The sequence below is a fragment of the Lissotriton helveticus genome, chromosome 3_1 (genome assembly GCF_964261635.1).
Source record: "Lissotriton helveticus chromosome 3_1, aLisHel1.1, whole genome shotgun sequence".
NCBI lineage: Eukaryota > Metazoa > Chordata > Amphibia > Caudata > Salamandridae > Lissotriton > Lissotriton helveticus.
Window position 1 is genome coordinate 161,628,211 of NC_136061.1, and position 25,851 is coordinate 161,654,061.

The 25,851-nt window shown below is 44.8% G+C and overlaps 1 protein-coding gene across 1 annotated transcript in view; it reads right to left on the reverse strand.

Annotated features, from left to right (window-relative positions):
* PHKG1 (phosphorylase kinase catalytic subunit gamma 1) overlaps window positions 1–25,851 on the reverse strand; it is a 222,700-nt gene that overhangs the window by 133,174 nt on the left and 63,675 nt on the right. Inside the window, exon 2 of the mRNA XM_078683552.1 lies at window positions 1,988–2,119. Coding sequence (XP_078539678.1) covers window positions 1,988–2,070 — 83 coding nt within the window. The 5' untranslated portion in view covers window positions 2,071–2,119. The remainder of the gene's footprint in view (window positions 1–1,987; window positions 2,120–25,851) is intronic.

Below are 25,851 nucleotides of genomic sequence, written 5' to 3' on the forward strand. Positions count from 1 at the left end.
CACAAGTATTTTCTTTTTGCAGGTGCATGAACCCCACCACACACCCTGCTCCATATCTCGATATCACTCCATCTACTGGGAGAAAGATAATAGCTGGCACATTCCCATCAACATAGGGTTCACCTCAACCCTGGTCAGCGGACAGTTGAGGTCCCAGATATTGTAGACTTGCCAACCTAACACCAGAGGAACAAGTCTCTCAACATGAACCACCTGGGAAATTTGCTCAGAACACTGCCCATCATTTAACCAAAAACAAGAAGGGATATATGACCTACTTAACAGAGAAAAAAAGTAAATTAGGTCTTATATGTGGACATTAAGAGGACCTGTCTAACCAACGAGGCACATACATCAGGTGAATTAGGCGAGAAGCCAATTCTACTTTCATAACACTCCGAGAAACAGGTCTGGAAAAGGGATTTTTTCTCACTTGAAACAAGCAGGCTAACCATCTCAAATCATCTGTTTTTGTTTATAATAGGAAGTTGAATACACAACTAAATGTGGTGGAGTGTACAGCATTTCATACTGTGTTGTCATTCGGAAATACCACTGCACAAACATTTGAAGGATCATATTGCATAGAAGTGCACTTAGTACCTTGATATGTAAAAATCACAAGTATATTGTGTACAACTCTAATTTGTTGAAGTGTTGATACATTGAATTCGTTGTATTTTTATTTATGCTCTTTTGTCTTCTCAATATTTTTTCCAAAGAACGAGAGTTGGGTAATAGGACAGAAGCTGGCAGGGCCGGCTGTATCTGGTGTTTTTCAACAGGGCGAGAATCTGTCCAGCTTTGGGGGTGCACATGAAGGTGTGTCATGGGTTAGCGAGTCAGTGACAATTTAGGGAATGAGGGCTTATCCTTGTAGAGTCTTGATGAAGAGACGTGAAGCACATCACCTTTGTATGAAGTAGCTTTGAATGAGTTCACAGTGTTGAAGAGGACTGTGTGGGATATAATGTTCAAGGATGACCAGTTAGTGGTGTGGTGGCTTGGTGTAGGTGATGGTGTGGTTGACGATGATGAATTGGTGATGTTAGATCTGATTTTATTAATGTTCCCTAGGAAGAAGAGGTTGATAGTGTTAGGTCTGTCAACTGATGGTGGGTTATGGGATGGGATTGATAACCCTTTTGACTGTCTAAAATAGGGCTCTGTTGAATGGTTCATTGATGGTGGCCTTGGCTGTGGTGATGATGGAACAATGGTTGGAGCAGAGTGCTTTCAAGAGGGACAGGACCCTCCTGGCATTTAAAAGTTCTCTATTTCGCCTCCTGGCCTCATGTGGTATGCTTATTTTTTTTTTATTATTTATTATTATTAGTAGCTTCTTGGTTGTATTATGGTGCTGACGGTTTAAGCTGTGGGGTGCAAATATTCAGAGCAGCATAGCGTTCAACATAAAGATTGGCATTGCAAAACTGAGAACTGTTTTCAGGGGTTTCATTATTAAGTTTAATTTATGCTCCTTTTTCTTTATTTTTGTTCTACTCTTCCAATGGAAATTTCATTGTAATATGTACAATGCTCATTTTGGATTATAACCCAAAAAGGGAGATCATATTTAATTTATGAGGACATAATTATCTTTAGTTCTGCCAAGTAAAATGCCTTTGCAGAGAGACAGTTTCATGATCACACATCAGTACAGAATTTTTTTTTTGTGTAGAATAGAAACTGGCACCACAATAAATCAATTTAAAACACAGAATGTACGACACAGCATTAAGGCTATTTATGATATAATTTAAATCGATGTGACAAAACTTACTTCAGGAATTTATCTATTGTACGAACAAAACGCATGGTTTCTCTGAGAACCTACAAAAGGGTCGCACTTCCTCAACAATGAGGATCTGCATCCGCTTCAGTGGTAGAACCATCCAAGCGGTACAACTGTCCTTTCACAATAAGGACAGGCAATGAAAGTGGTACAACTCCAGACATTTCTTATCAATATCTGCAGATACTTTACCTTCCAAGGATTTCTTTTGCGTCATATTTTTCGTAAAATTCTTTGGCCGACACCCAGTCTGGCAACTCCTCTTCTCTGGTCATTGTCTGCTCTTTCCTGGCACAGGTCAGAAAACCTAGTTGTGTCTACAAGCTGAGAACAAAACCAAGATAAAAGAGAAAAGCATATTTGAAGATTCTGGAAACAGCAGTTCAATATACATAAGAATTGTGGGTGCTGTTTTTCTTTCTGTGTGACTATGTAACCATGGCATTTCATCTTTAGAGTTTAACAAGAAGCAGGTGGTTATAGTATCTGAGGATTGTCAAGTGGGTTTACTTTTAAATTCATGTTACTTTTATTATGTAAGGAAGAGGAACAAAATAAAATAAATTGGCTACCAAACAGTTGAAGACAATATTCACACTGAAACGTCAATGCATCCTCAGGGAACAAAATGTGTTTGACCTGTTATAAGAGGACATAATAAAAAAAAAGTAAAGTATTTTTGGCAACATAGAAAGTAGAGAAGCAAAGCTAGAGAAAGAAGAGTAGAAAAAAGAGATTTATATGCACACCTATTGCAAATAAATAAATTGTATTGTTTGATAAAATGGCTCATTTGGCATAATCTCATTAATCCTCTGCATGTATTGATATCTGGTCATTTGAGGTGAATTTATTTTTATAATAGTCAGAAATAGTAGATCAGGAGCATGTGCAAGGGTGAAACGTTTGGATATAGTGCAAACCTGCCAACTTGAAAAAGCATTCCACCACTTGAGAGTAGGGACAGGGCCTTGGAGGGGGGAGGACTTTGTGTCGAACATAGCCTGAGACTTTCAACCCGCCCCCCAGCAAACACACACAAACCAAAAAAAGTTTGTGATGCTGCCTCCAATGTTCTAGGGAGTTTTAAAACCCTTCAATGAACAACGACTGGCCAGAGCATCCATAAACAAGTCTGAAACCCACTCTGTGCAGGGGTTCCCAGCTCGCTTGTGTTCCATAGTGTGATATCGGCCCTTCATCAGGAGACTGTGTGAAGGGAACCTACACAGTGTGAAACATGATGGCACCGGGAGAGTTGGAAAGTCTTATAGTGGTATGTCAGGTATTTGGTTTAGTATGGTTTAGATGTAGTTATTTAGTTTAGTTTGGTTTAGATCGTTGGGGGCAGAAATCTAATTCATCAGAGTGTCAACGTCAAATATAGGTTGCACAGTAATAAGTTCTCATAGTTCTGGGGCAGCTGATCTATATCCACCAAGAGTGGTATGATATCTTCTTGAGAATATTCCAATGGCATGGGACTTGATGAGATGGTCAACAGGAGGTTCAGCATCAGCATGTTTTCTTTATTTAGATCATGAAAGAGGGCGCCCAGAAAGGACCATTGACCATTTAGAGGCTTATCGGATTTGAACAAGCTTTCTATTTCACTACACACACTTTCACAGAAGCTGCAGTGTTTTGTGCATGTAAACATCAGTAATCTGCTTTTGTCTGATGTTGTTGTCTCAGTGAGTGGATCTTTTTTTAATATTTCATAGATCAAGATCCAGATTTGTTGTTGCTACATATTTTGGTTGTAGCACATAAAATGGCAATCACTTCTGGGACAAGCAGTTTTGAATAAATCAGCTTATAATTTGAGAAAATAATAAAATTCGCAGCTAGTTATTCGTTTTTTACTTGGGCAAATAGATGTGGGAAAAAACCCTCCAATAGGTTTTTAACAACAATAATTGCTGGCTTCACCCGTGCATCACATTGTGAGCGCGTGTTTAGCCTGATTTTTGTCACTCCATAAATATAGTGAAGGGCATGGTCATGCTCCGAAGCAAGATAGCACTGGGCTGAGCTCCACTCAGAAGCGGAGATCTCTTCCATATTTCCAGCCTGTGTCTGACACGTTGAAGAGTGGGAATCTCCATCTGTACTCTCCCTGATGGTAGGAGCGGCATTTGGAGCTGCTCTGACAACGTATCTCTTCTTGTTGACCTGTTGGCAGAAACGGTGAATTTCTGCACTTCAATGCGAGCGGCCGCCATTTCGTGAGCTTGTCGCTCGCACTTTAAGACCACCTGCTGTGGTAAAACCTGTGTTGTGCTTCATTAACACTCTACAACTTTTTTTCTCGTTTTGTTCTCTCTCTATGTAGCTGCTGCTACTCTCTCCAATGAGCACTTGGATTTTCTGCTATGTCTCCTTTATAATGCGCTTATAATGAGTTTTTTGGAATGAATGGGCTCCTGTTCTCTGCTCTTTTTAACATGTGGTTGCCTCAAATCATTTTTTGCACTTTTATTTTCTTGCACTGACTTTGCTCAATTTATTAATCGTTTCATCGCTGAACAGTTTATTTCCTTTTTTTTTAGAAGGAAAGGGAGAGGAGGAATGTCTCTCATTTTTGGACTGTGACAGATATATCTTATTAGCATTTTATTCCTCATACCTGCCTTCCTCCACATAGTGTGTATAAACGTATGGGCAGGCTGAGGTCACCACTAAAGGTGTTACATCGTCCTTTTCTGAGTTCCACTATGGGAAGTGACATGTCAGCCTTTATTAGCGCTTCGTCTTCTGGCACAACACCTAAGAAGGGTAAAAATGACCCCCTCACCCATTTTGTCATCTCACAATCCTGTTCTTCACACTATTCTTGATGAGGGGAGGGGTTGAAACTCCTTTATGTCCTCTACTAATGAGAAACTCCAACAAATTGAGGACAGGTGGAATAATATGGAAGCAAAGGTGTTTGATATGGAGCAACGTATCAGTGATTTACATGACGTTACTACTAAGATTCCTATCCTGGAGCAGGAAATTCAGCATCTCAAGTTACATACTGAGGACCTTGAAAATCGCAATAGACGTAATACCCTTCGTCTCTTTGGCTTACCAAAGAATTTGGAGGGGCCAGGCCTTCTTCTCTTTCTGAAGAGGTTCCTGCCCGAGCTTCTCAATCTGTCATTAGAGCCTTCACTAAATATAAATGTTATGTTATGTTATAAAACGTTTTATAATGCGCTCGATTACTCAGGAGTATCCTGGCGCGGTAAAGTATGGAGGGGCAGAGAGCGGAAATGTAGGCAGAGGATGTGAGGGGGAATCAAATTATTATATTAAAAAGATGGGTTTTTAAGGCTTTTTTTAAAAAGGGCAATATCCTGCATAGCACGAAGGTGAAGGGGAAGTGCGTTCCAAGCTCTGGCCACTGTTACAGAAATAGACTGACCCCCCAGCCGAGCACGCTGGAATCAGGGAAGGACCATCCAACACTGGTTAGCCGATCTAAGGCAGCGTTTGGGGATATACATTGAGAACCGTTTTCTCAGATACAATGGCCCTTGCTCGTGTGTCGCTCTGAACGAGAGAACCAGGCATTTAAATAAAATCCGCTGTGCCACCGGCAGCCAATGTAGACTACGCAAATGGTGGCGGACGCTAGACCTCCTGGGGATGTTAAAACGGAGTCTAGCTACCGCGTTCTGAATAACCTGAAGGTGTTTAATCAGGTAGGTTGGAATACCACTAAACAGAGCATTAGCATAGTCTAACACGAGATAAAATTAGGGCACGTAACACCGTCTCTTTAGCTTCCCCTGGAAGTAAAGGGAAAAATCTGCGCAATGCTTTCAAAGTGCCAAAACAGACACCTGTTAATTTTTTTATATGGTCTTCAAATTTGAGATTTTCACTAAACCAAACGCTCAGGTTTTTTGCCGGGCCACCCATGGATTTAGGGCAGGGAGCATCTGGTGGCCATAAGAGATCCAACGTGCACATCGTCTTGGTCAAATCCAACTGAACTCTACTAGACCTAGAGGAATTATAATGCTATTTTGGGAATTTACGGACCTCAATTGTGTGCTTAAAGCAGCAAAAGTGAAGCATCGCCTTGTATGGTCTGGTCATACCGTTTATCTTTCTCAGGATCTCTCTAATGCCACTAATGCCAGAAGGAAGGAATTTCTTGCTCTTTGCCCTCAGATGAGACAGTCACATATTCACTATGGCATTTTGCATCTGTGTATGTGTAAAATTACTCATGAGGGCATTACTCGTTCTTTTGATGATCCTGTTAAATTGACGTCTTTTCTCCAAAGTATCTCGCAAATCTCCGTTGATAGTTCTATCCAACATCTCTAACTCTTTTTCTATAATGTTCCTTATGGCTGTTCATTTTTCTATCTCTTAGCATCTCTTTCTTTGTCGCTCCACCTTTTCTCTGTGCTATTACGCCCTGTGCTCACTTCGTCTACTCTTCATCCTAGATCTGGATCCCTTTCCTTGATCTATCTCTTTTTCTTATTATTTCCTTTTCTCTTTATGCTCTTAATTGTTTGTTCTTTTTTTTAATCTGTATGATGTATGTGCTTATCTCTGTTTTTTGTTCTTGTACAAACTGTGTTTCATATTTGTTTAATAAATGGTGTTTCTCTGTTTTCAGCTGGGTTCTTGAAGTGTATCATCTCCATCCATGTAATACCTACCCCACCTCCCAATATGTGTAATGTTGTTTCGTGAAACGTTCGTGATCTGGGATACCTCATTAAAAGACAAAAGGTACTCACTCATTTGCCTAGATTGAATTCTCATGTTTCTTTCTTACAAAAAACTCATTGTAATGATGCAGAATCTCTTAAATTATTGAGACTGTGGGTAGGCCAAGTTGTTTATTCCCAGCCTCCAATCGCAAGGGTGGTGTTGCTATTCTCTTTCATAAGTCGTTGCATTTACAAATTTTATCTACACAATGTGACACTGATGGACGTTGGGTAATGGCTAAGGTTGTCATTCACAATAAAGAAATTGTTTTATTCAATATTTATGGGCCTGTTAAACGAGACCCTGATTTTTGGAATAACATTAAGATCTTACTCTCCTCCATTGACAATCCTAACATTGTTGTTGCCGGTGATTTTAATTAGTGGTTAGACCCATTTTCTGACAGACAGTCCAAATGTAAATTCAATCCTGATAAATCCCACAGATCATTTCAATCTGTCATTGCCTCACGTCCATTATTTGATCTATGGAAAACATGTAATCCTGACTCTTTTGAATTCAAATTTTTTTCTAATGTTCATCATACTCGCTCTAGAATTGATTATATTTTGGCCAGTAAACCCTTACTCCGCTCTATTCAATCTTCCGAGATTGGATCCATTTTTATTTCCGACCACGCTCCTTTCCTTTCCTCACTTGACCTCTCCCTGAGTACTCCAAAATCTTGTCGTTTCTTTTGCCCGACAATGATTTCAGCTCTGAAGCCACAACCTTTATCAACACATTTTTCAATATTAATAATTCTATGGACACTTCTATTCCTAACACTTGGGATGCTTTTAAGGCCTCTTTCCGTGCCTTACCTATTGCATACTCAGCAAGAAAGAAGAAAACTAACCAGGCCAAGTATACAACTATACTACAACTGCTCAAATCACTGGAGCATACTTACTTTACTTCTTAATACCCCCTGACTCTCCACGAGTTAATTAAGGTCAAATCTGCTCTTAACAAACTTGCCACTGTTGATGCATGCAATGTCCTTCTTAAAATTAAGACCAAATATCATGGAGGCCAAAATAAAGCCGGCAAAATGCTGGTCAATTTACAAAAAATCCAATCTGAACATAAAAATATTGGAAGTATCCTAAATGAATTTACCAATAAATTGTCGTCCTGCAATGAAGATATTTCGACTACTTTTCAAGATTACTATCAGTCGTTCTATTCTGATGACACAAACCCCTCTAGTCAGACTATGCATACCTTTTTTAATGCTCTTCCTAAACCCCAATCCTTGTCTGATAAATTTGCTGTATTAGAAACTGAGATTACTCTCCAAGAAATAACGGATGCCATTGGATCTTTAATAAAATCTAAAGCACCTGGTCCTGATGGCCTCTCAGCTGAATTTTTTTCCACTTTTTCTTCTATTTTTGCCCCTAAACTTCTTGCTCTTTTTAATTCCTTCCTCAAAGATTCTATGGCATCTGGTTCCTTAATGGAAGCTCTGATTGTCCTTATTTCCAAACCCGATAAAGAACACACCCTTTGTAAAAATTAACACCCTATCTCATTAATTAACTATGACTGCAAGATATTTGCTAAAATCCTTGCCTCTCTTCTTGAAAATATTGTCCCATTGTTGGTAAATACCGATCAATCTGGTTTTCTTAGGTTCAGGTTGGCTGCTGATAATGCTCGAATGTTTTCTAATGTCATCACCTTTGGAAGAAAATACCAGTCTCCTCTTGCAGCATTGTCTCTGTGCGCAAAGAAGGCTTTCGATCATATTAATTGGCAATTTAAGTTTACTACTCTTCAGTGGCATGGTTTTGGATCGAATTTTATCTCCTATGTTAAACTGTTATACTCTGCCCCGCGTGCCAGTATTTTTGTTAATAACCATTTTTCTAAATATTTCCCCCTGTATAGATATACACGTCAAGGCTGCCCTCTCTCACCCTTTTTATTTGTTTTATGTTTAGAACCTTTCCTTGAACGCATTCGTGTTAATTAACTTATCTCAGGATTTGTACATAACTCCACTGAAATAAATTGTCAGCCTACGATGATGATATTCTGCTGTATATGTCTAACCCTATTTCCTCCCTCCCTCCCTTTTTTACATGAAGTTCAGTTATATTCTAGCATCTTCGGATATAAATTGACCTTCTCCAAAACAGAGGTATTACCTTTAAATTCCCTTTACTACCAATATATGTTCACCAACACTAACTTCACTTGGTGTCCTACAAAAATAAAATATCTTGGAATTTGGTTGTCTTCTACTCTTTCTAACATATTCAGTCATTTGTTTAATTTATTAATTACCAAATTACAGAGATTACTTCTCTCTTGGTCGCCTCTCCACCTGTCATGGTGGAGTAGATTGGACACTATTAAAATGATGATTGTTTCCCATGTCCTTTACACATTATCCATGTTACCTTTAAGGATTCCTGTTTCGTATTTTTCTCAAATTAATTCTATTTGTGTCAAACTTTTATGGAATAACTATCAGCCCGCCCCGACCTTGTCCGGGAGCAATCAGGCGTCCCCGACCCCCGCCCGCCCCGACATAGCAGCCCGTCCCGAAATGAGTGTTCAGGGCCCCCGTCCGCCCCGGTCCCTGCACGCCCCCCGCCATGAGTGTTCAGGGCCCCCGAACGCTCCCTATTGACGGATTTCTCTTTCACAAATATAATATATAAGTCTAATTGCACTTTCATATCAAATAATCTTATTTTGAAATATTCCCAACAATTATTATTTAATATTTTGTCAGCTGGTCTTGATCCACATCAATGTTTTTTGTCCTCTACTATTGGGTATAATAAATTTATTAGATTTAGACGTAAATCCTTCTACTACAAGCACTGGAAGGAGAAGGGAATTATGTTTATTTATCAGTTGGTTCTTCATAATTCTGTTATTCCCTTCTCCCAATTGCAGTCACAATATAACTTGTCTAACTCATTTCTTCATGAGTACCTTTTAATATCATCTGCTTCTATTTAAGGCTAATCATTTTCCTTCAGCTTCTCCCTCAGTTACCCCTACCACACCGATATACAGCATTTCTCATGACCTTAGACCTAAGGCTGCTTCTATTCATAAGATGTTGTTGTCACTTGTTATTGAACGGTCTAAAACCCACAAAGAAATATTTTGGAAAGCGGATTTATCTATATCACCTCCTATTCCTTGATGGGATACATTTTGGCTGAAGTTATTCAAAACTTCTGGTGCAGCCCGCATCACTGAATCCTTATACTTCATTTATAGTGGAGCTCTTATTACTCCTGAATGTATATCTAAGTGTTCCCTACCTCCTCTCCCCTATGTTGGTCTTGTTCTGCTTCCACTGGGACTTTGATTGACCAATTATATGAATGTTCGAATGTATTGAGGTTTTGGCAAACTAGTTGGGCTAAATGCATGGAAATATTTCAATGTAATATTCCATTATCAATGCAAAATGTTTTTCTTGGCACTGCCTCGCCTGCTTTTGATGTTTTTTCTTCTAATTCTTTGTTGTTTGATCTTTTTATTACTCTCAGATTTAAAGTGTTCTTGCCCTATTGGAAAAACAACTCTAAATTATCATCATTCATTTGGTGGAATTATATTTGTGATGAACACAGAATTGCTAATGAATCTTCTCTTTCCCTATCTCAGAAAATGAAATCTGATCTATTGTGGTTGCCTTTTACTTCATATCTTTCTACATACAAACCTGAATCTTAATCTTTATCTTATTCTATATTTTTCCCTTTTTTATATTCATTTCATACCTTATACTTTTCCTTTTTTTACCTTCTCCTTTTCTCTGCCTTTCTTTCTTTTCTCATCTTTCATTATCTTACAACACACACCTTATATAACGTAATTATTTTTTTCTCTCTCATCTTAAATTATTATCCCTTGTTCTAATTCTCTACATTGGTTGTTATATCATATTTGTACTTTGTTCATTTGTTTGATAATGTTTTTCTTTCTCTAAAATTAAATTAAAAATTATTAAACAAAAATAAATAAATTTAGTGAACGATTTAGTTAAGAAATATTGAACAATTAAGAACCTTTTATTAATTTAGATTAATGGTCTTCATACTGTGAGACACACTTTCCCATCCTCAGCCTCTGATGGGTCATATCACTGGCAACATGCCTCTCCATGAAGAATTCACACAAAGATCACATTGAAAAACAGCGTTGTGATCTGAACGAAAGAAAACAGAGAGGCCATGACCTGCTCTGCAATGATCAATCAGTAACATATTTTGTCAATGGTGTCTTAGCTGTAAGTAGGTGTCTAAGGAGGGCCTCCAAGTTACTTTTAACTCCTCACATTCATACAGTCTGATAAAGGATCACAAAGGAGACTTTTCTTTAGTCAAATGTCTGCAATAGCATTTTGGCAATCAAGTGTTTTGAGTGGGATTTTAAAAGTGATAACTGGAGGTTACTGCAATGTTCAGTATGTTTATATTTGTCAGGTTTCATGCAACACAATCACATCAGTTCTATTATTTTAATCAACAATGCATTGCACTTTGGAACTTACATTTGTCTTCTGACTGGTCGAATTAGAGCCACATTCCTCCTCGTTGAGGGAAACGACACATCAATAAGTGGAGCACAACCTGCTTTACCTTTTGTGTGCCTAGTGCTCTAAAGTTGCCTGAAGGTGCTAAACAAAACACCAAAATGAAAAATAACCAAAACGCTTTGGATAATTATTTTTAGAAAAATGGTCTGAGGTCACCACTAGGGTTGGTCGCTTTAGTTGCTAAGGCTCTAATTGGTCCATCTAATTGCTAAGGCTGGTCACCTGACTTGCGAGAGCTCAGGCTTTCATTGGACCCAGGTCACTTAGTTGCTAGGATTTCTCCACTATTCAACAGAGGACCTCAGGGAGCCCTGATAAAGGCAGCAGATTAAGGATTGTGCCTGTTTGGCCTGGCATGGCCTTTAAAGGGCCTAGGGCCATAAACTTTACCACACCCTCCATACAACTCAGGTAGCACTCACTATTTAAGACTTAGTCACCCAACTATGTGGCCACATCTCTCCCTAGTGCTCATTCGAAATCATCATACATCAACGCTCACAACACATTCCTCACACTCCCCTCGGGTCAAGTGTCCCTCCTCATTACTTATTCACTAGGCACCCTATCTCTCTTTGCACACATATACTTGTTCCCGTAGACTCACATCAAGTCCTCTTATTCCCACATGTCGATGAACATTCTCACATAGCCATTTTGCCTTTCCAACCATATTCACCTCGTCTTCTTCACCACTCTGCAACCAATCCCTTCTTTCAATCCTTCTTTCCCAAAATAATACACATGTCTTCCTTCTTCTACCCCCTACTTCTCAACCTTAAACCTACTTTCCCTCAATCCTCACTCTGTACTATCTCTCTGTACTCACTTGCTTGATCTTACTACTCCACCTTACCTTTTTGGTCATATCACACCCACTCATATCCAAATCTCTCCTGCTTGATCCACATCTCCTCTAATAATGCTTACATTTAGAGCATTAAAGTCAGTCCCTCATATTCTTCCTCCACTCCTGACTCACACCCAATCCACCATTAACAGGTGAAAAAGAAATGTAATTAAGCTTTGCATCACTCTACATCCAACACAAGTCTCAACTTCACCTCAAAACACGATCAGGCCATAGTTGTTCACTAACATCTTTTCCACATACAAACACTGTTACTCACCCTCTTACAACAATTCACCCAACTCTTTTACAGAGGAACAGAGACAACCCGGAGACACAGCATCTCAACACTGATATCCATGAATACCCCAGCCACCCAATCAACTGCATTAAAATCTAAGTCACAAAAAAAGACAAACAACCATCAACCATGAGAAATCAATGCTAACTGCAAAGGAAAATAAAAATACCAATATTGGCCAAACCCATTGTTTGAATTAGTCTTTCTGCAGGCTCATCCCCAAACGTTTTGCTTTCACCCTCATGTACGTTTAGGACTGAGCACTTTATCACTGCCAACCAGTGCTAATGTCTTGTGCTCTTGCCTTTAAACATAGTGAAATTCGCTTACACCCATTTGGCACATTTAATTTACTTGTAAGTCTTTAGTACAGTGGTACTACCTGTTATCAGGGCCTGTAAATGAAATACTACTGGTGGGTCTGCAGTACTGATTGTGCCACCAACAGTAGCCTTTTAAACATGCCTCAGGCCTGCCATTGCAACCTGCGTGGGGCTGGGGGTAGCTTCGGGGGGTGTATGTGGTGTTACACCACCCTAATAAATGTATTTTGTAATAAATAGTTGGGTGCAGGTGCTTTCAGTTGGATATGGTGATGTGTCTGTCGGATTTCTCCTGGACTTTTAACACACACAGACATATACGCATGCAAACTCTCTCACCATCTCTGTTTGGAAAGCCTTGAAAAATGTTGGTTATTTTACAAAATAATATGCTTTTGCTCACTTAGTACCCCTACCACTCATTCCTCTCACTTTCTGCTGCCTGTTAAGCCTCTCTAGCTTGCCCTGCTTGTCGTGCAACACATTTTAATATTATGTACCAGCGTGATTGTTGGAAAATCTGAAGGTCATACCCACCAATCTGACTGGCCAAGCTATGCCCCTGTATGTGGGCAGTTTTACACTGCCATTTCGGTCTAACAAAAGCAACCTTTTGCCAGGCCCAAACCTTCCTTTTAAATACATAAAAGTCACCACTAGGGTGGGGCCTAAGCAGCCCATAGGGCAGGGAGCAGTGTATTTAAAACTGTCATGATCGCGCTTTGCTTCTGAACTACATTTCCCAGCAAAGCGCGAGTCGGAACTACAACTCCCATGCTCCTCTGCCAGTCGCGCGAGACTTCTAGCGAGGAAGCATAAGGAGGAAGTCATTCCCGAGCTCGGCGTCGGGAATTCCTGCCTGTCCAGTTCTGTCGGTTGCTTCTTCAGATCCTTCCTTGGTGCGGTAAGGGTGCCTTGCACCAGGAACGCTTGCCGCTTTTTGTTCTGCATTCTTGGTTTAGTGTGTTGGCAAAGTTGCAAACCCGCTGTTTATGTTGGAGATACTTTAGGTGACTTATAGTCATTAAGGAACTTGACCCGGTTGGTATTGTCGGCCGACGGAGACATGGATGTTTTAAGATCCACAGTAGCTCCCTTTATTTTGTGTTTAAAGGGGTTTCTTACCTTTCTGAAAACCGGAGCTCAAGGAGCAGTGAACGGCAAGGAACAAGCGATGTTTATTTTGATGTGCTCCTAACAATGTTTATGAATACCTTATAGTATAAGAAGCATTATACTACCCACTGATACTGTTGCCACGAGTGTTGCTAACTACGAGGCAATTCATTTGCATAGACTTTATTCAGTTCTTGAAGGAAAGTGAGGAAAGAGAAAAGTGTGTATAGGATGTATGGTGTAGTAATCCCAATGTCTCTGGCTCCCTTTATTAACAGGGGTTCCATATGAGTGGTAGTGGTCTACACTCTATCCCTGTGAAGCTTACAAGGATTGAGTCAGGGGTATGTTTAATACTTCCTTATAGTACCATTGCTTTTCCTTCTATGAACCTATGTTCATGTTTGTTTTGTATTCCTGCAGCAACACCCCTATACAATCCTCAACACTATCAACCCTCTCTGCCTATCCACTGATGCGTATTTTGCTTTTCAGGTATTTAGAGTAATGATATGCATAGTAAGGATTGAGGAATTGTTGGTTGTAATTGGAGCATTAAGGTATTCAGCTTGTACATTCTCTTTGTATTTTTCAGATCTCCCTCCCTGCTGTCCCCTTCCTTTCCTTCCCCCCCAACCTACCCTTATTCCCCCACTTAATCCTTCCAATGAACTGTGCCATCACGGCAATTCAGACATTGGCTAGATTTAGAGGTGGACCATAATACATCAAACCGACCCTGAGGACAACCATCATAACAAAAACATTGGACATGTACTTTTAACTTTTACATGTCTTGGTAGTGAAAAACTTCATGATTTGTTTTTCACCAATGCAGGGCCTGCCTCTCCCATAGGATAACATTGAGTTTTTTGTTTTTTACAGAGTTGTATATACCGCGAACTTGACCCGAATAGGGTATCAGAGCGCTTTACATAGCACCAGTTGCATTACATGAGGACACATTCATTTTTGTTAGGCACGGGGAGATTAAGTGATTTGCCCAGAATCACAGGATGTTCAGCTGTCATTGCCGAGACTCGAACCCAGTTCTCCAGATTTGAGGGCGACTGCCCTAGCCATTAGGCCAACTCCTCTACCTTATTACATTTAAAAAGAAAAAAGTTTCGATTGGGAGCCGGTAAGAATGACAAGTTTTTTGTATAAAGAAATGTAATGTAAAATCCTATTTAATGGTGAAGTCAGGCAGTAAGTCACAACCCTGAAAATGTCACTTTTAGAAACACTGACTTTGCACGATTGAAGATAGAAGCTATCGAGTTCTTCCGCGAAATCAATTAAAAGCTTTCTTTTCACTTAAGGAGAATATAACACCCAATGAACTATCTGAGCTTGCGAAGAGGTCAAAATTCACCCCCCAGCCCACACCATACCGAAGGAAATTATAGCGTTTGAACAAGTAGTCTTGTCATCAATACAACAGCTTTAAAAAAAGAAGCTCTACAGCACAAAAAATCTAACATCAGGACAGCAAAAGGCCATTCTGGATCTTAAGAAAGATGACTCGATAATCATCAAGTCGGCCGACAAAGGCGGTGCAGTGGTTGTATGGCCAAGGAAAATGTATTTAAAAGAAGGAAGAAATCAAGTCAATAACCAGATTTGGTACCGGCCAATTAAGGACGATCCAACACGAGAAATACAAGTGCTAATAACCAAGATCCTTCACAATGGATTGGAAGGTGGAGTATTAGGTCCTAAAGAATTCAAGATCCTGAATAACAAAACAACCTCGGATCCCAGTTATTTATTTCTTACCAGAAAATCATAAACAACTGTTGGAGCCACCAGGAAGGCCAATTGTTTCGGGCTGTGATTCTGTAATGGATTCTATTTCAAAATATGTGGACACCTTCCTAAAATCATTCCCACAAGAAGTGCCCTCATACTTGAGGAACACAATGGACTTCATCAATAAAACTGAAGGTTCACAATTTTTTTTTTTTTGTAAATTTCTTTTATTGTTGCATCATACGGATCATCAAGAAAAGCAGTGTGGCAATCCGGGGGGGGCGTCAACATTCCGCCAACCCCCGGTGATACGCAACATTTTGAACACAGTAGCATACAGTATTTATCACGATAAGATCATTTCGTGGTCCAAATTTTCACCCCAAACCCCCCCTCCCAACTATCACACTGAACATCCCCGGGCAACTGAGAGGCCTCTATCCGAGGTCCCCCTTCCCGCCCTCACCTCCCCCCCCCCCCAAACAACTCGTCCCCCATACCTCCCCCCAGGCCCCGGATCTCGCGTCTTCCACACCCCACATGGCAGAAGCCACAAGCATTAGGTCGACTCATCCTCCGGGTCCTCCAGGTTCAACAGGTGCAAAACAGTCGTACATGAGACCACCTCTGTGGGCCATATCGTAACCCTCAATTTTCCCCCCCCTCTCCACAGTGCATCCCCCTATTCGAGTCCGTGATAGTGCCTCCACTTGGCCCATATTTTACGAAATTTCCTCGGGCACCCCCTCGCTTTATACGTAACCCTCTCAGCTGCCATGTACATGTCTAGGCCTCGTCTCCAGTCATCCAGATTCGGCCGTCCTGGTGCCCCCCACATTCTAGCAATATCTCTCCTGGCGACTACCAGCGCCAACAACAGGAAGATAAGAGAGTATCGTGTGACATCCACCTCAGTCGACAAGCCCAGGAGCGCCAACCTAGGGTCTCTGGGGACGTCAACCTCCAGAACTGCTGATAATTCTGTGAAGACCTCATTCCAGTACCCCTGAATCACGGAACAACCCCAGATGATATGGTAGAAATCACCCTGAGGATGTTGGCACCTCAGGCAGGAGGCATCAGCGGCCCTCCCCATCCGGAAGAGTCGTGCCCTATCAAAGTAGGCCCTGTGGAGAACCTTGAATTGGATGAGGCGAAGCCGCGATTTGATGGCCACCTCCCTAGGGTGCATGAGGATGAGTTCCCAATCCAGGGTTTCAAACGTGCCCACATCACCCTCCCATCTCTCCCTCAAGGCCTGTAGGTCACCTAGCATATTGTTTGTCAGTGTTTTGTAGATCATGGATACCGCCCCCCTGTGTATCCGCTCCTGGAGCAGGCGTCCCTCAAGTGGTGCATATTGGGGAATGTCAGTAAGGGATATGTTCTGTGTGCCCCACGCATGTCGCAATTGCAGGTATCGGAAGAATTGTGTGTTATGAAGACCAAATTCCTGTTGCAGTGCCTGGAAGGTTTTCAGCCCCCCCCTCGCCACGACATCCCCGATCGTAGAGATGCCAATGTCATCCCACTGTTTGAAACCCCTCAGTTTGTGGAGTTCGGTCAGCCAGCTGCAGGACCACAGGGGGGTTTGCCGGGTGGGTCTATGTTGCCATCCCATTTTCACCGTAGCTTTACGCCACGCCGTTAGGGTGATTCTAGTTGCCGGGAGAAGCCTACGACCCCCCATACCCCCGTACAGGAAGTGTAAGACCGTCCTTGCGCCCCATTTGGATTTTTCTAGGGCATAGGTCGGGTGATCCGCTGGGGCATGTATCCACTCGTTGACCGGGGCCAGGTGTTCGGCCCAGTAGTATGCCTCTAAGTTGGGAAGCGAGATGCCCCCGCTGTATTGGTGCCGCTGCAAAGTCGTTAGTGCCACTCTCGGTTGTTTCCCCAGCCACAGGTAGGAGCGGAGGTCAGCGTGTATTTTTGATGTAGTTGCGGCAGGCAGCGGGTAATATTCGTTTTGGAGGGCGTATAAGAATTTCGGAAGAAGGATCATTTTATACAGGGCGGCCCTGCCCAGGATGGTGAGTGGGAGTTGTCGCCATCGCTCCATTTCCGCCTTCGCGGCCACCAGGATCCTGTCAATGTTAGCAGTATAGGAACGACGGGCGTCTCGGGTGATGAAAACCCCCAGATATCGGAAGCCCTCTGTGGTGTGCAGGAGCTGTTCGGGCAAGCACTCCCCTCTAGGGGCCCCCTGAGGATCGTAAATGACCGATTTGTGCCAGTTAATGGTATGGCCGGCCACTGCCCCGAAGTCTCCCAGCTCCTTAAATAGGGCAGGGATAGTCTTAGTCGGCTCCGTGATGTACAATAAAACGTCATCAGCGTAGAGGGAGATTTTCTCCTGGTCCGCGTCCGACTCCCCCCAGTGAAACCCCCTCACGTCCCCGTTGTATCGAATGCGAATCGCCAGGATTTCAATCGTGAGGGTGAAAAGCAGTGGGGATAGCGGGCACCCCTGTCTTGTCCCCCGCTCTATCGCAAACTCTCTGGATAGCCTGCCATTGACCCTCACCTTCGCTCTGGGGTTCGAATAGAGCAGCTTCACCCATCCTAAGAACTTAGGCCCTAACCCAAAGCGTTCGAGCGTGCCCATCAAGAAGGGCCAATGTACCGCGTCGAACGCCTTCTCCGCGTCCAGGGAGAGGAACCAGTGGGGTTCATCCCTGTCACAGACCTCCTGGAGCCAATTGTGAGTTCGCCGTAAGTTGAGTTTGGTGGCCCTATCCGGGAGAAACCCAGATTGGTCCGGATGCACTAGATCTGGAATGACCTGTCGTAGGCGTCGCGCCAAAATAGTGGCCAACAGTTTGGTCTCGATATTAAGGAGGGAGATTGGGCGGTAGGAGGAGCACTCCTCCCTGGGTTTATCCTCCTTATAGATTGGGACTATGGTGGCTAGGGTCAAATCCGGCGGGAGCCGCCCGGCATCAAACGCCTCGACGAGCAATCCCTGCAGGTGGCGCGAGAGGAGGTCTCCCGTCCGTTTGAAAAACTCCGCCGGAAAGCCGTTGGGGCCCGGCACCTTCCCAGGCTTCAAAAGCGCCAGCGCCTCCGTAATTTCGGTAAGTGATAAGTCTGCCTCCAGGGTCTCACAATCTTCGGGGGTCAACTGCGGGATTTCCATATCTCCCAGATAGGCCCGCACTACCTCCGCTCCCCCTAGGTCTCTAGCCCGATAAAAATTCTCAAAGTAGGCCGCGAAGGCCTCCGCCACGGAGTCATCTGTGGACGCCCGCGCGCCCCCCTGGAGCCTGATCTCGTCCACCCACCTAGCAGCTCTCTCCCGTCTACTCAGCCAGGCCATAAGCTTCCCAGATTTGTCACCCACGTCGTAGAGACGGTGCAGGGTGGCCAAGGCCTGCGTGCGTGCCTCGTTCGTTGCCAATTCCCTGTGAACCTTTTGGGCGTCGAGCAGTTTCCTAAGGTCCAACTCACTCCCCGTGTTATGGTATTCGGTCTCCAGGGACAGTACGGTCGCCTCCCCAGTTGCAATTGCCTCATCACGCTTCCTCCGAGCCTCACCCACCCTAGATTGGAAGCGATCTCTTAGGACCGTTTTCATGGCCTCCCACAACGTAGCCCTGGACTGTACCGAGCCCTCATTTTCCGCCACATACACTCGGATATCCGCCCTAATGCCTCTCAGAATTTCAGGCGTCTGTATGTCCCACGCCGACATGTGCCAGCGGGCCCGTCCGCCACCCCCGTCCCGTCCTATGTGTGCAAGCAGAGGTGAGTGATCTGAGATGCCCCTCGCCCTATACTCAGCCTGGTCCCCCAACGATAGCTCCTGTCTCGAGGCGAAGATGTAATCTAATCTTGAGAAGACTTTGTGTGCCCCGGAGAAGAAAGAGTATTCGGACTGTGTGGGGTGTAACCATCTCCAAACATCAGTGAGGCCAAGCATGTCCATTTGACTTGCCAGTGCCGTGGCTGTAGTTACTGCACGGGCGTTGCCGGACCTATCTCGTGCCGTGCACATCACATCGTTGAAATCCCCACCTATAATTTGGACCGTATCAGCCGTGTGCAGTAGTATGTTAGTGATCGCCTGCAGTGTGCGCGCCTGAAGTTTGGGTGGGGCATAGACCGACAGTAGCGTATACCTGCGCCTCCTCCAGGTCCCCTGTACCCCCGCGTACGTCCCTTGGGGATCTAACCATGTGCGCGTGGAGGTGAAAGGGGTCGTTTTCCTGATGAGTATGGCCGTGCCCCGTGAGTCCGTGGTGTACCCCGCGTGTGCTAGCACTACGTATTGGCCCCGTGCCAGAAAAGCGCACTTGTTCCCTCTCAAATGCGTTTCCTGTAGGAAGATAATGTCTGGCGCTGTTCGTTTAATGTAGGCCGTGACCAGGCCTCTCTTGATTTTGGAGCCCAGGCCGTTCACGTTCCAAGTAAGCACCTTCACCCCGGGCCCATCTTGAGACGGGTCAGTCAGTGTACCTGCCATTGAGTTGCTTGACGTGAGAAGTGCGGCCTCCCCAGACTCCGCTGCTTGGGCCATGTGTATAGCGATAGGATAAGCGCACCCCAGGGCAAGGGACCAAGTAGTCGGGCACACATTTGCAATGATGGAACCACACCTGTCTCCGGACTCCTAAGCATGACTCCCCCCACATTCCCCCCAAGAACAACCAAACAACATAAACAAACCCCCATCCCCCCCACCCCCACCCCACCTACGCCACCCGGCCATCCCGCCCGTGCAACCATCGACGGTTCAGGATACCAGGGAGCAAGGTCTGTCGCCCACCCTCCAAACAAAACCCACCTAGTGGGTGCCTAGTTGTCCAAAGTCACGTAGCAGTACGGAGTGTTTCCACCCCTCAGAACAAAGCAAAAAAAGTACCTGTGCGTCCCCGGCAGGGGGCTGCCAAAAACAGATTCTCAGGCCCTTAGCCCCTCAGGAATGCGAATCTTGTGTCTCATGATCAGTACCTTCCACGGCGTGTGTCCCACCCTGTTCCAGGTCGTGGATGGCCACGGCCAGTGGGTGGAGGGACGGATCCGTGTGATCTTCCGCGTCCGATGCAGACACTTCTCCCTCGTGGTCCGCGCCATCGCCAGACCCGTTCAGCAGACACCGGAATCTTGATCCCCTGTCTGGGTCCCGTGCCGCCGCGTCGCCTGCGTCCCCCGTTCTCCCACCAGCGGTACCCTGGCGCGATGGATACGGGCTCCGTTGAGATTTCCTGTCCACTCGCTGTTGGCGAGAGCGCTGCGATCCACTGCGAGCACGTTCGAAGTTAGCTGCCGCGAGCTCCTCCCGGATCCTACGACCTTCCTCTTCCGCCTCTCTCAGCAAGGGCCGTTCCTCTAGCCAGTTCCAGGCCTCCTCCGGTCGAGCAAAGAAAAGCGATTTTCCCTTATAAAGAACCTTGAGTTTGGCGGGAAAGAGAAGCATGTACGATATGTTCAGGGACCGCAACTTAGCCTTCACAGTATCATAGGAGCGCCTCTGCTTCTGCACATCTTGGCTATAATCGGGGAATATCATCACAACCGTGTTCTCAAACTTAAGTTCCCCCATTTTTCGGGCCTCCCTCAGGATAAGGTCTCTGTCCGCATAGTTCAGAAATCGAGCAATTATCGGGCGGGGTCGCGCTCCCTCCGGAGGCCTAGCCAGGAGCGCCCTGTGCGCTCTCTCGATCAGGAAGCATGAAGAGAAGGGTGCCTGTGGAAACATGGTCCTGAGCCAGGAGTGGAGGAAGGCCGCCGTATCGTTCTTCTCGATTCCCTCCCTCAGGCCCACGAAGCGCAAGTTGTTTCGGCGGGCCCTGTTCTCCGCATCGTCCACCCGCCACAGCAGTTGTCTGTGGGAGGCCTGGAGTTCCGCCATATCTTTCTTCAGTGAGGAAACAGACTCCTCCGTCTCTGTAATCCTGGTCTCTGTTGCGCCCACGCGGTCCGATAAATTCCGGAGGTCTTGACGCAGCAGTAGGACTTCCGATCCCACCTCTCCAATCTTCGTTTCAAGGGCAGCTCTGGAGTCCTGAATATCAGTCCTGGAGGCCTGGATCGCCTCCAGGAGCATGACGGTGTCCGCATGCGTGTCCCGCGCTCCTGCGGACATATCGTTGGGGGTCCGGTTGGTGGTGAAGGACTCAATGGACCCCTGCCTGGTAGAGCGTTGTGGCGGGTTCCCTTTACCCATTCTGGACCCCGGGGGGGGAGCCCCAATGCCCGCAGTCCGGCCGCCGGGAGACCTGCTCAGTGTTGCCCCCGAGGCTGACCCCCGGGTCTCGTCAAACTTCGCTACGATGCCCCCACCTCCGCTACCTCCAGGCGTTGTGGGCCAGGCACTTCCCCCCGAGCCAGGCCGTCACCGGGTCCCCTCGTGTCTCAGGGGGAATAGGGAGGCAAGATGACGGATTGCGCCCGTGTGACACCGGGGTCCGGGATTCCCACTAGGGCTCCGTGCGTAGAGGCGGTGGGAGGGGGGGGGGGAGGGGGGAACTACCACCCCACAGCCCCGTGCAGGCCCCGGCGGGACAACGTTGCGCTCAGGTGCGAGCGCCTCTTACTTGGCTCCCGTCCCAGGGAGAGCGGTCCGCGGCCAGTGACTTCAGTCCCCGGCTCCACAGGCCCCAATCCGCCACCGTGGTCCGTCAGCGGGGGGGGGGCTCCCAGGCGTCGGTCGTCAATTCCGGAGCAACCGCACTCACGCGGTAGGGGGAAGCGGTCCGCCCGTCTTCGTCGCAGCCCTCGAGCCGCGTCAGCTCCGGATCCCGGCTCCGACCGCCTCCGCCATCTTGAGGCACCTCGGGTCTCCAGGGAAGGCTCTCGAGCAAGTCGGTCTCCCCACAACGGGAGGGCAAACCGGAGGAACGTGCCTGCACCTCCAACCTCCGCCCACTCCTCTGCCGTATTTTTTCCCGAATTTTGTAGGCTAAGGGCATAGAAATCGCCGGATCATAAGCAGCTCTGCCGGGAGCGTTGCCGAGGCACGTCTTACTCCGCCATGCAGCTAGCCACGCCTCCTGAAGGTTCACAATTTGATTCCCAAAGACAGGTGTGGTCTCTCTGTACTCACAGATTCCTCAGGATGAGGCCCTCCAAGCAATTGAGTTTTATTTGGAACCCAGAACAAGACCTCACGAGTACCAACAGAATTCATCCTACAACTGGCGTCAGTAGTATTGAAAAATAAACTCCTTCAAGTTTGAAGATATGTTTTACCTGCAGATAAAAGGGTCCACAATGGGATGTCCCTTTGCCCCAGAGATGGCGGTTTTGTACATGGCTAGATTTGAAGATAAATTCCTCTTTAACAATAATCCCTATGAACATCATCTGACACAGTGGTACTGATATATTGAAGACATCTGGTGTCTATGGAGTTACAGAGGAGGAACTAGAAAGATTCCATGGGTGGTTGAATTGTAGACATCCCGATATTCAATTCAGTTTAACTAAAAGCAGGACAAGTTTAACGTTCTTAGATGTGGAAGACAACCCTATTGAAAAGGAATTGACCATGACTAAACACAGGAAACCTACGTATAAGAACACCAAACTTCATTATAAGAGCTAACATCCGAGAAACTTGAGGGACAATTTGCCTTATGGGCAACTACTACGAATCAGGTGAAATTCCTCCAAAAGGAGAACTATGAAATACATGCTGAGGTGTTATGTGACCAATTAACCACTTGCACGCTAATGGCAAAGCCAGCTCGTCATGGGCTTTACCTATGGTGCGCTCATGACGAGCTGGCTTTGTCATGAACAAGCCTTTTTCTACTTCTTCAGCGCACAGCGGGAAAACGCGGTAGCGCTGAAGCAGTTAAAAGATCGAGGGTACCCAAGGCAACTTCTCAAACACGCAACGAAGAGAGCGTGGTAATCACCAAAAGAGTGTCTCCTGACAAAAAATGTAAAACCAGGAATGTACAGACTAGTATGTGTATCTTCTTATGGTCCACACACGAACAAATTCCGACAAATTACTCTCAAAAACTGGCATCTCATAAGGAATCTGGAATAACCCTCAGAACTGCCTCTGTTTGCCATGAAGAAGAACATCAGCATTGTTCAACAAATTGTGCAGGCAGAGAACACCCCTCCCGAAAGTAGAAGGGACTTAAGATCTCAATAGAACTTAAAACCAATTGAGGGCCACCGCAAGTGTGGAAATTGTTCAGCATGTGATTCAACAATAGAAGGAACGGAATTCATCCACCACAATCTTAAGTGGAATCACAAAGCATTCTCAAATTGTAAAATAGAAAATGTGGTGGGTGCCATCACATGCCCGTGCCTAAAAATCTACATAGGGAAAACAAATCAAGAGGTACAACAACGCATTGTACAACATTAACCCCGAATCAAGACAAAGGGAATAACCGTGTCGATGGTCTACCACTTTATAGAAAAGAATCATAGTGAGAAACATTGGACTGTATTATGTGTGATTAAATTGCACCGCAGGGGAGGAGACAATGAGGCAGTATTGCGACAAAAAGAAGCATACCTAATTTTGAAATTTAATAGTGTTTCAATGGCCTAAATAAAATGTTGGAGGTAGGGAGAATATAATGCCCAATGACAGATCGTTAAAAACATGCATCAGGTATGATGAACTACAAAACCCACAATGCACTCCCAGTAAAATTGAGACCCTACACCATAAATTAGCGGGAAATCGGAAGTCCCTGATCCAACCGATTTGAGGATTTGCCCAAAAAACGCTAAAGACTGAAACAATGAAGTGAGTAGGTGGCATGTCCATCTTTTCAGATTAAATAAGACACTGTCTTCGAAACTGAAAGGATAGTATATCGCTGCAACAATTCCGGTTGTCTTGTTTATTTTCGGAACTAAACAAGGAGTGATTCAACACCGCGGATCGCGGGAAATGATGATGAGGCACCGCCATTAAAATTATCGTTCAAGCATAGCTAAGTAAGTCAACTTGCTTGTAGGGATGATTGACTCCAACATTATCTGTTCCATTTTTGCACAATTATAGACTGTCACGAGTGCCTTGGCTAGAGGATTCAAATAAATTTTGCGCAGAATCCTAGACATCCCTTGAGTAAAGATGAAGATATCCAGTTAGAAGACCTGGCAGGTACCAAGATTTTAGTCAAAAACACAATATTGCCTAAGTATGATTGTAATAAAAGGGTAGGAATTCAAAACTTTTTAATTTGAGATCACACCCAGTCAATGCCCTGAAGAGAACCCCAAGAATAATATTGGGGATCGAAGCGCATTGGCACTATCTCCACGTGGGAACATATTAATTGATTAAATTCCAATCTAGGGGAATGGGTAGACAATTTCCAACATCTGGACTTATAACATGGGTTCCCAGTGGGCAGCAGCGTTGATAAATAATTCACTAATTGCAAAACGTGTTGCTTGTATTGCTGCTGCTTTCGTTTGAAATCGATGACTGTTTTTTTCAAATTAGAGGCACTATCTCCACGTGGGATTATATTGATTGATTAAATTCCAGTCTAGGGGAATGGGTAGACAATTTCCAACCTCTGGAGTTATAACATGGATTCTGAGTGGGCAGCAGCATTGATAAAGAATTCACTATTTGCAAAACGTGTTGCTTGTATTGCTGCTGCTTTCGTTTGAAATCGATGAGAGTTTTTTTCAAATTAGAAATTTAATGATTTCATGTATTTGCACTGTACTTGTATGTATTTCACATTTGCATTATGAATAAAAAAAATAATGTTTGTTTATGCTTAAAAACAATTGTTTTCCCTGCTTTTTGACATCAAAAAATAATATTGGTAAATGAAAAATAAAAAATATAAATGACTATAAAAAATTGTAGACCAATATAGTCAATGTTTGGTCTTAGGGGTCGATCAGGATGGCGGACGGAAGAGCCACCGCGGCCCTGGAGTAGGCGGAAAAAGCCTTTTCCGTGTCCGCCTGCCGCAGATACTCCGTCCGCCATATCAGGATAGGAAAACGTGTCAAATTTCCGTCCGCGACGGAAAAGCACGCTCCGCCGGCCAACTACACACGACCACGCGGCGGACGGAACACATCCGGACGCTCCGCCGTACGCACTGACGTCTAAGACCGTCCCCCAAATCAAGATGGCGGAAAACACACATAAAACCGCAGCGGAAAAACAACCTGTCTTAACACGGCGGAATCCCCACAGCGAACATAGGTGACACAGCCGAGATACCCACCGCAAGCTGACCACCACCATGGACCCGGCGCTACACGCTTTCCCGATGCTCTTCGCGATCCACCACGTCCTAGTCATGGCCTACTATGGACGACGACGCAGGTAAGGTACAAACCATTGGCTGTCTGGAGGGGAATACCAGCAAGGGACGTGACGTAGGGAGGGGGAGTGTCATGTTACCGAAACCACTGATGAGAAGCATATACGAATACACATTTGCAGTACGCAAGCAG